Here is a 9,205-nt window from a genome sequence, read left to right as displayed (position 1 = left end):
CTTATTTGTTGTCATCCTTTTCATAGTCTTGATTCATATTTTTTTTAATATTTCACTATTACTCTCAAATGTGGAAAACAGTTTTTTTAAAGAATGAAGTGTGTCTGAATAGTTGGGTATATAGATATGCATGCAAGTTTAATGCAATGCTGCAATCTACCAGTCCAGAGTCTCAAATAATTACTAGGTCATTTAAGTCTGGTGAGAGAGGTATTAATATCTGCTTATAAAGCATTATCATACACCATCGCTTAGCTATTAAAGTTCTGTTTTTCTAGGTATATCATCATGGAGACAAAACCACATTCGATTTTGTAAATAGCTGATGTGGGACTGTCCCACATGCACAGAGCATGCTAAAGCATGAGTCATTATGCGCTTCAAACTAAGATCATCCCTATTTATATGGCAGATGTGCACAATATTTGTGCTAAATGACTTGTTTTTTTTACTTCAGTTTTTTTATTACTAGTAACCCAATAGTGATCAGTATGTTTTTTTCTTTATTTTTTTTTATTTTTTTACTGGTGACTAGCTATTCAAACTACTAGAATTTGTTACTTGGGTACTACTTCATTTCTCAATTCAGATTTAATCTGAGTGTTTAAAAAAAGGGGGGCACATTTTGCTATATAATTCTATATGAGGATCTGGGGGTTAGATTCACTTAAATTTATCTGTTCCACTTTTTCTAGTAGTATTTTTCTCTAGTCGTTTAGTAATAGTAAAATGTATTTACTAGTATCCATTTCAGTTATTTGTACCTAATTATAATGAGACACGAATATCTGTTTAAATTGTTACAAGTGGCATTTATCTCTGCTAAATGATTTTTAAATTCTATTCTTAAAGTATATTCGGAATGGTAATTTCATGGGTTTCATTAAAAATGCTATTAGAAACAGCTGGAATATCTTGCCTTAGTGCATGAGTGAATTCAAAATTTAAGCGTTAAAAAAAGGTCAAATGTATATCCGTCATCAAGCGCGCGCGCGCTCTTTCTGAGAAACGTTGAGCGCAAGAGCTGGGGAGATTTTAGAATTTTAGCCATCGCTCATTAATAATCATTTATTTTAAAACTTTCAGCGCTGTGATTGGCTGTCAGTTCAAAACACTCCGAGCGTTTTTGCCGCGATTGGGCGGGTTCGCTAGAGTGGGCGTGTTTACTCGTGTAAACTTAAAACATCAACAAACTGCGAGATGATTCAGAAGTGTGCGAGACGTGCGAGTGTGTTGAAGGAGTCGGTTTGACCCGCTCACAGCAAACGGCGGAATTTGAACTAAACTGAAAACAGACTTTGACGAACCGTAACAGAGTATCATGGATATGTTCTGCTGAGGCGGAGCACTGTACTAACTGAAGATATCACCTGTTCTTAGAGGTTTTATTCGTATAAAAACTGAAAATGCTGGATAAAAGGATTGTTGACCTGCGTTCCGATCAGCTGGAAGGCGTGAGAGCAAAAAATGGTAAGTGCATTGAAATACCGAACAAGATAAAGAAATATATAAAGATCTGTTTATAAGGCTATGTTTGAATTCGCCTTTTAATTATTTTGAACTTTACCAACAGTCAAATAATAAATTGCGCTTATGCTAAATTGTACATTAATCCAGAAGCATAATTTAGAATGACCGACATGCATGCCTGGTTGTTATATCTTTATTACATTCGATTGTGTTTACTTTCAGTTAAGGAGCACTTTGAGAAGCAATACAAGATGGGATCTCTTCTGGGAAGCGGCGGGTTCGGTTCTGTGTTCTCCGGACAGCGCATTTCAGACGGACTACAGGTAAGAATTAAATACTCTAATATTTCGTGCATACATCTTCATAAATGTATCCTCTAAATTACTTTTTATTATAATTTTAGGTCGCTATCAAACAAATATCCCGAGATAGAATTCAGCAGTGGGCCAGTCTGGTGAGTAATCCTTCATATTAAAGCAAATGTGTTTCCGTGTTTTTTTTTTTTTGTCATCCAAATAAAGCTACATTAATTAAAATTTGAAAAGACAAACAATGAAGTCATAGACACAGGAATGATAGCGCCCTCTTCTGATTGTTTTGGTTTTTACCGGAACAGCGTCGTCCTTGTACAGAAAGTGACGTAGGCGTGACGACATGGGTTTTTCAAAACACCCTAAAAGGGAAACTTAAGTGGACTTTCCCAAGTATGTCAGAGCCAGTTTGATAGTAATAGACGATACATATTTGGTTTCAAAACAAGAAGAATATTTATAGGTCCAAAATATGTGACAGATAAAATTGTAGTTCTCCTTTTAATAACCCAGGGAGAAACCCAATTTTACACCTGCAGTACCTTATGTGGAACTTTTCTAGGGATTTTTTTTTAATATAACATCTTTTCCGGTGGAAAATAATCAGTATCCAATGTTTAAAATGACCATTGTTTTTTTTAACCCTTTATAGCCTGGTACAGCAATCAAAGTCCCCATGGAGATCGCTCTCCTCCTGCGTCTCGGTGGAGAGTCGGGGTCGCTACCCGGTCACCGCGGCATCATCCGGATGCTCGACTGGTTTGAGATGCAGGGTCAGGGATACCTCATTGTGTTTGAGAAACCCCAACACTGCCAAGACCTGTTTGACTTCATCACTGAACGTGGGGCCCTGGAGGAGCCCATTGCACAGAGGTGTGAAAAAGCAACTGTCTTTTGACATTCAATTCTAGCAGTAAGCCACAATGCTGACGAGAACTGTCTTTGTTTTAGATTCTTTAGACAGGTCATTGAAGCCCTGCAGTTCTGCCACTCCAAGGGAATTGTGCACCGGGACATCAAAGATGAGAACATCCTTGTAGACACCCGTACCGGAGACATCAAAATCATTGACTTTGGATCTGGTGCTCTACTGAAGGACTCCATTTACACTGACTTTGAAGGTAAGGCGCCTTTGGTCTGATTATTGCATATGCTTGAATATAACATGAATGTGGAGCTGTTTCTAATGACCTCTGTCTGTTTAGGGACCAGAGTCTACAGCCCTCCAGAGTGGATCCTCCAACAGTGTTACAGCGCTCGTCCACTCACCGTGTGGTCATTGGGTGTACTTCTGTTTGACATGGTGTGTGGAGACATTCCCTTTGAGCGAGATGCCGACATTGTACAAGGCGCTCCGAGTTTCACTAAACGCATCTCCAAAGGTGAGCCGCAAACAAAATAAAATGTACTTTCTTAAAGAGACAGTTCACCCAAAAATGAAAATTCTATTATCATTTACTCACCCTCACATTTTAAACCTGTATGACTTGTATCTATTATTTTTATTTTTTTATGATGAATGTTGATAACCAGTATTGGGTCCCATTGACTTATATTGTATTTTTGACCATACTATAGAAGTGAATGGGAGCCAAAACTGTTTGGTTACCATAATTTTTCCAAATATGTACTTCTAAAATGACAGTCAGTTATAACAGTGTTCATTTTTGAATGAACTATCCCATAATAAACATTTTTTCAACAAAATTTTGCATAGACTTATTAAATTGTTTGCCAATATATAAAATAGATACAATTAAGTTGATAAAATAGGTCCTGCCCTTTTATTCTTTTTTTGTATGTGTATAACTTGCAAATATGCAGTTGCAAATTATGCAGTTATGTAATCAAGCAGATTTGTTACTTAAGAACATTTACATTTGCACATTTACTTATAACAGAACAACATGAGCAGTTCATTACAGAGCCAACAATCTTTGTAGTGTACAATCCCAGCCAGGTTTATTCAACGTTTATTCTTTCATTTCAGAATGCCAGTCTCTGATTCACTGGTGCCTGGCATACAGGCCGGAGGATCGGCCTAGTCTGGAGCAGATTTTGCAGCATCCTTGGATGATGGAGAGCACTGACGACATTGGAGATTTGCAAGCGGAAAGCAATATTAAGCCAAGCCTTTAAATCCTGAAGAACTTTGGACTCGATTCAGAAATTTCACACACACTGTTTGGTTTTACATACTGGAATCCCTGAACTCTAGTTGCTGGCTTCTGGATTCTTCCTTATTTATTTTTTTTGTTTGGCTGCCTTCAATGTTCATTTCATTTGGACTTGGGATCTATGCTTCTAGATGCCCAGAATAGCCCTGGATTGCTGCAGGTTTACTTTAGGAGTTAATATTTCCCACGACTACAACCATCACAGCTCAGTGCAACTGTTTTTATTTATTGCGGATTATTTATTTTTTTCAGCCATGTAATAATTTATTTTTGCAAGAATAAGAAGCAGTAAACTGTGTTCGTCTTGACTGTTTTCTAACTGACTTAAATGACAGTAGGTGGACTTGCAGTTATTTACCAGACTGCCATGATGCCTGGTTTTACAGGTTTCTGTAGTACAGTGACATTCTCTCCCTGTTCTAAGGGGTTTCAAAAAGACCTTGGATCTGCTTTCCAGTCTTTTTGACGGGAGGCAGGCGGAACAATAATTTAGGCTCATGTGGATCTGTTCCCATTTATCAACACACACTCGCAGAGAAGGTGCGACAGAAGAGAAGAGGAACATTCCTGTGGATCCTGTTTACTCTAAATGAACCAATTCCCTAGATGGATTCCTCAGAGCCATTACTAAGGCTTTTAGTTTCTGTCTGTATTGTTTGTGAAATACCTGTGCTGTAACTTAAATAATGTCATCAGGACGCTTTGTACGGAACAAACTCAAATATGTGTCATTTTGTTGGAAGTTCCCAAAGATCAGCATGTTAACTAATGTGAGGAGGGTTTCAACCACTAACCCTCTGTTGATGTTTACTAAAAAGGGCCTATGGGATTTTCCTAACTGTCTGATTAAACACCAAAGAAACCTACCTTACTGTCTTATGTGAGATAAACATGCATAATGCCAGGTCTGGATTAAGTAAAGCTAGACATTAAGTTATTTTCTTTTGTATTTGGATCCTAAACAGCATCGACATGTTCAAATTGTTTGATTCGAGACTTTAAAACTGAATGTGTACAAATTGGACCTTTCCCAACATAACATGTAATGCATTTATGTAAACACTGGGGTATTTTTGATACAGTCAGCTTTCATTTTTTGTTATAAAAAAAAAATCCTTGCAGTTTTTGCTTGGGTTGGCACAACAGTTTTGCTGTAAATACTTGTGTATTCAACAAAGAGCTGTGGCTGTTGTCACCATGATGTTTAAGAGATTCTATGAATAAAAAAATATAGATGTGAAATATCTATATTTAAAGAAACACCTGTCTCTTCTTTTCTATAGATTTTTTAAACTCCATGATAAATCTTCATGATCACGGGAAGAAGGAGGTGGGAACCGGCGGATAATCAAGACTTTAATAACAAAATAAACACAAAACACAAATAAAAATCAAAACCAAAACCCAGGCCTGGTCCTCTCTCGTCCTTCACTGTCGTCGCTCCTGTTTTATATTCTCCATCTCCTCCGTGGGACTCGAGACCGGTGGGTCGAACAGGTGTCATTCATCTCCAATCACTCCACCGGGCTCGCTCCTGTTCCCACGTCTCGGCCCCGCCCCACTCGTCTCATCCAGCCATACCAGTGATGATAGTTTTCTATTCATCATCAAGTTAAGGGAATTTTTAAACAGGCCTCTCTAGTCCAACCATTCAGGTTAGTTCTTCCCGACAAGTGAAGAAGCAATGTTTTTATCATGTTCACGTGCTTGCTTTATTGTAATGACAGAACTGACTTTTCCACATGGTTTAACGCCTCCTACTGACACAATGAATGTATATATATATACAAGTACACAAAGTGTGACACGCTAGTCCTCAAAAGTGAAGCCTTCATTTTCAAATACTCCTTTTGTTTTTTATTTTCTAGTTTGTGGTCCGGATCATGTCATCTGTACGTGAAAAACAGCTTTGAGACTAGTAGCAGCAGATTCACATGTCGTTATGCACTTATGTTTGTACTAGGAAAAAAAAAGGAAAAAATTCTACAAGTGTGCAAATCTCATTGCAAGAATTCACATACTGATTTGCAAATTTTTGATGCAGTGTGTGCAAACCTTGAGAGAGTACGAGTTTCTTGATTTGTGATTCGTAGAATAGGATTTGTGCACCTGCAGTGGAGGATTCGAGAAGTTTTGTGTTTGTGGAAGAGGAAAAAAAATCGACAAGTTTGCATCTTTTGTCTGTGACTTCAGATTTACTGCTACACACGTGTGGCTATTCTGTACAACTACAAATCCCTGTCACAGACGCACAGTTGTTTTGCACCAAAAATACCTTCATAGTCATGACTGAAAATCAGCTTGGCGTACTGTCACCCTACATTTGGGAGGGAATGTGGGAAAGAAACAGACGCCATTCGTCTTAATTGTCGATATGCCATCAGAATGTCAGAATGTATCAGTTGCTTGCGAAAATTTCAACCATATATATATATATATATATATATATATATATATATATATATATGACTGCAACTATGTGGAATGTATTAGGTTCTGCTGCCACCTAATGGTTCCTGTAATGCAGTGCAATAATTCTTCGGTGCAATCTGTACTTGTTTTCCACCCCACAATATTAGTAGGGTCGTTAACTAAATATAAGTTAAGCAGAGGGTGGTACACTAATAAGGTATCAGATTAAGTTAAAGATTAAAAAAATTAAATGGGAAATGAAAGTCGAAGAAAAAAACTCCCACGGACAGTTACGGGAAGTGATTTTTTGGGATCTTAACCCTGCTCTCGACATCATCTGATGTGTATTACAGAGCAGCGGACGGGAAATTATTAAACTCTGTAATCATTACAGATCGAGCGGATCGTCAAAGTTTGTGGACAGATTGGTGTTCCATGTTTGATGATGGCAGCAGCAGCAGTCAGTGAAAGTCCACACAGAAGCACTAAAGATAAAACATCCACCGGAAGACTAAATGACGGTAAAAAAAAACATCAGACTGCTTAAAGTGTGCATTCAGCTTTATATTATTACAATGTCGGTGTTACAAGTAAATTAACAATGTGTATTATTTTTGCGTGTTACCTGCACCGAGATAGCCTATACCTATTTATTTGTCATGAAAAGTCCAGGAGCAATCAAAAGTTGTGAAAACTACAGATCCTACTTCAGCATTTTTGTATCCCCGCTCACGGATAGCATCATGATAGTAACATACTTGTCCCCCATGTACTTTTTTTGTGTAATGATTAGGGGAGAGCAGGGGCAAGTACCATTTTTCAGAAAAAACATCATTTTAAAAGATAATGTTGTAGACAGAGATATATTTCTGCTGTGGCCAGTAACTCAGAAGTGTGGTCTATCAATACCAGGTGGTATTTTGTAGAAATATAGAAAGACTTCAGTATAATTTCACTTTGAACATAAGTTGCACATTGTTACTTTCGACCCCATTGGTTGGGACGAAAGTAACACAACAATATAAGCTAGATTTTTTTCTGTTACTCTTATTTTTCTTAAGTATACCTGATTGTGACCTTGTTAATATGTAGCTGCAAACATATTTGGTCCTTTATCTTTGCAAAAAAATTATTAAATTACATTTTCATATTTTCATTTTAAATTTAAGTTTCATCAGATTTCTCAAAACCTGACTGTATTTTTTTATTGTCAATTTCAATGTATTTTTATAAAACATTTTTTTCAACAGAATGTACAATATAAAATTTTTATTACATTAGCATAATAAAAAAAAACTCTAAACATAATGTAACAGTAGGCCTATTTATGTTTCCATCCAGTTGTTTTAATGCATAAATTGAAAATGTGCATGAAAACATCTGGAAACACTGCAAATTTATAGGTGGAGGTGTAAAGGCTAAGATATGGCTAAAACCTAAATATAAATGTGATGTAGCAGCTGCCCAGAGAGTGATGTTCCTCTATGTCCAGAAACGCCCTCTCAAAAACATCTGGATAAAACCAGACCTCTGTCTGTCTTTCTGACCCTCACTCAGACATATTCTTTTGGTATAATATGACATAAACATTTGTTAGAAATGATGCAAGACACAGAAATTCACAATATAGCATGCACTTGAACAAAATAAATAATTTTTGTCACTGTAGCCGGACAAAAGTAACAATTGTTACTTTCGTCCCAACAGGAACTCCTGACATTTAAACTCGATTTAATTTTATACTGAAAAAATCTGAAAATGCAAACTTTAGGATTTGTTAAAGCACTAAATAACCTGTAGATTGATCATTACTGTGGCACATGAAACAAGAAAAAAAAAAATTACCACTTCAATAATTTACTTTTTGTACTCGAAAACAGTTTTACGGACCTAACTTCGGGAAACGGGTGAGGAAATCACGTGATATTTCTCAGCTCCATCAAGGATTGCATGCTGAATATGCTGTCATAGCTGGAAATGAAAATGCAGAAAGAGGCTCAGAGAAAATCGCTTTGTTACTTTCAACCCCGCTCTCCCCTACATGGTACTCCATGGTAGTTTAAAGAATACCATTGTGCGTTTTGTATTCAAACAAGTTCTAAAAAAGTACCATGGCAAGTATTAGCCTATCATACCATCCTTATGAAAGTACCATATATATTTTTTTTTACTTTGGGCTTTATAGTGTGGAACTGCCATCAGAGAATGGGATCATTGTAAAACAGAGAAACCAGATAATCACATGTCAAACTCCAGAAACCAGACTTGCTTTTTGTTCCTTATTTTCTGGGCTATTCATATCCGCAGTCATATTTTTGATAATACAATGTTTCTTGCTTTAATTCTCATAGTATTATTTCCCAGTCTATGGCATTGATAAATTAACTTGGCATTTGTCAGTGTTTAGATCTGAATATCTTTCCTGTGTGTCTTGCAGTGAAGGTAGTGAAGTTCATCAGTCTGGTGATTTTGGTGATCCAGAATGTATCGCTCATCCTCAGCATCAGCTACGTGTGGACGCTGTCTGATTTCTTGGCCACGTTTGCTGTTGTGATGGCAGAGATTCTTAAAGTTCTTACTTGTCTGTTTATCATCTCGATGCAGAGGACTGGTGAAGCAAGCTTTTATGACATTGCTTGGGTTGGCAGAACTGTTTCACTATAAATACTTGTGTAATGTGATAGTTGTCTTAAGATGTTCCATTTAAGCGATTTTATAGATATATATCTGTTTTGAAATAAACAACTCTCTTGTCCATTATATCAAAACTAGTGGCAAATATGTATGTACTGTCTTTTTTTTGTCAAAAACAAATAAACACTGCAATTATGATAA

At 36.8% G+C, this 9,205-nt stretch overlaps 1 protein-coding gene and 1 long non-coding RNA gene across 2 annotated transcripts; both read left to right on the top strand.

The window, feature by feature from the left end:
• The first annotated feature begins 1,230 nt into the window (after positions 1 to 1,230).
• On the top strand, positions 1,231 to 5,218 carry LOC132098041 (serine/threonine-protein kinase pim-2-like). The gene is made up of 7 exons (XM_059504147.1): positions 1,231 to 1,470; positions 1,693 to 1,793; positions 1,874 to 1,924; positions 2,434 to 2,654; positions 2,733 to 2,902; positions 2,987 to 3,163; positions 3,772 to 5,218. The coding sequence occupies exons 1-7, from the start codon at positions 1,407 to 1,409 to the stop codon at positions 3,918 to 3,920; spliced, it is 933 nt and encodes a 310-aa protein (XP_059360130.1). The 5' UTR covers positions 1,231 to 1,406; the 3' UTR covers positions 3,921 to 5,218.
• A 1,593-nt stretch (positions 5,219 to 6,811) lies between these two features.
• Positions 6,812 to 9,205, top strand: LOC132097243 (uncharacterized). The gene is made up of 2 exons (XR_009422703.1): positions 6,812 to 6,891; positions 8,808 to 9,205. It is a non-coding gene; the product is annotated as an uncharacterized LOC132097243 (long non-coding RNA).

This window comes from Carassius carassius, chromosome 21, assembly GCF_963082965.1.
Source record: "Carassius carassius chromosome 21, fCarCar2.1, whole genome shotgun sequence".
Classification (NCBI taxonomy): domain Eukaryota; kingdom Metazoa; phylum Chordata; class Actinopteri; order Cypriniformes; family Cyprinidae; genus Carassius; species Carassius carassius.
Note: the sequence above shows the minus strand (reverse complement) of the source record. Positions and strands in the feature narration are given on the sequence as shown.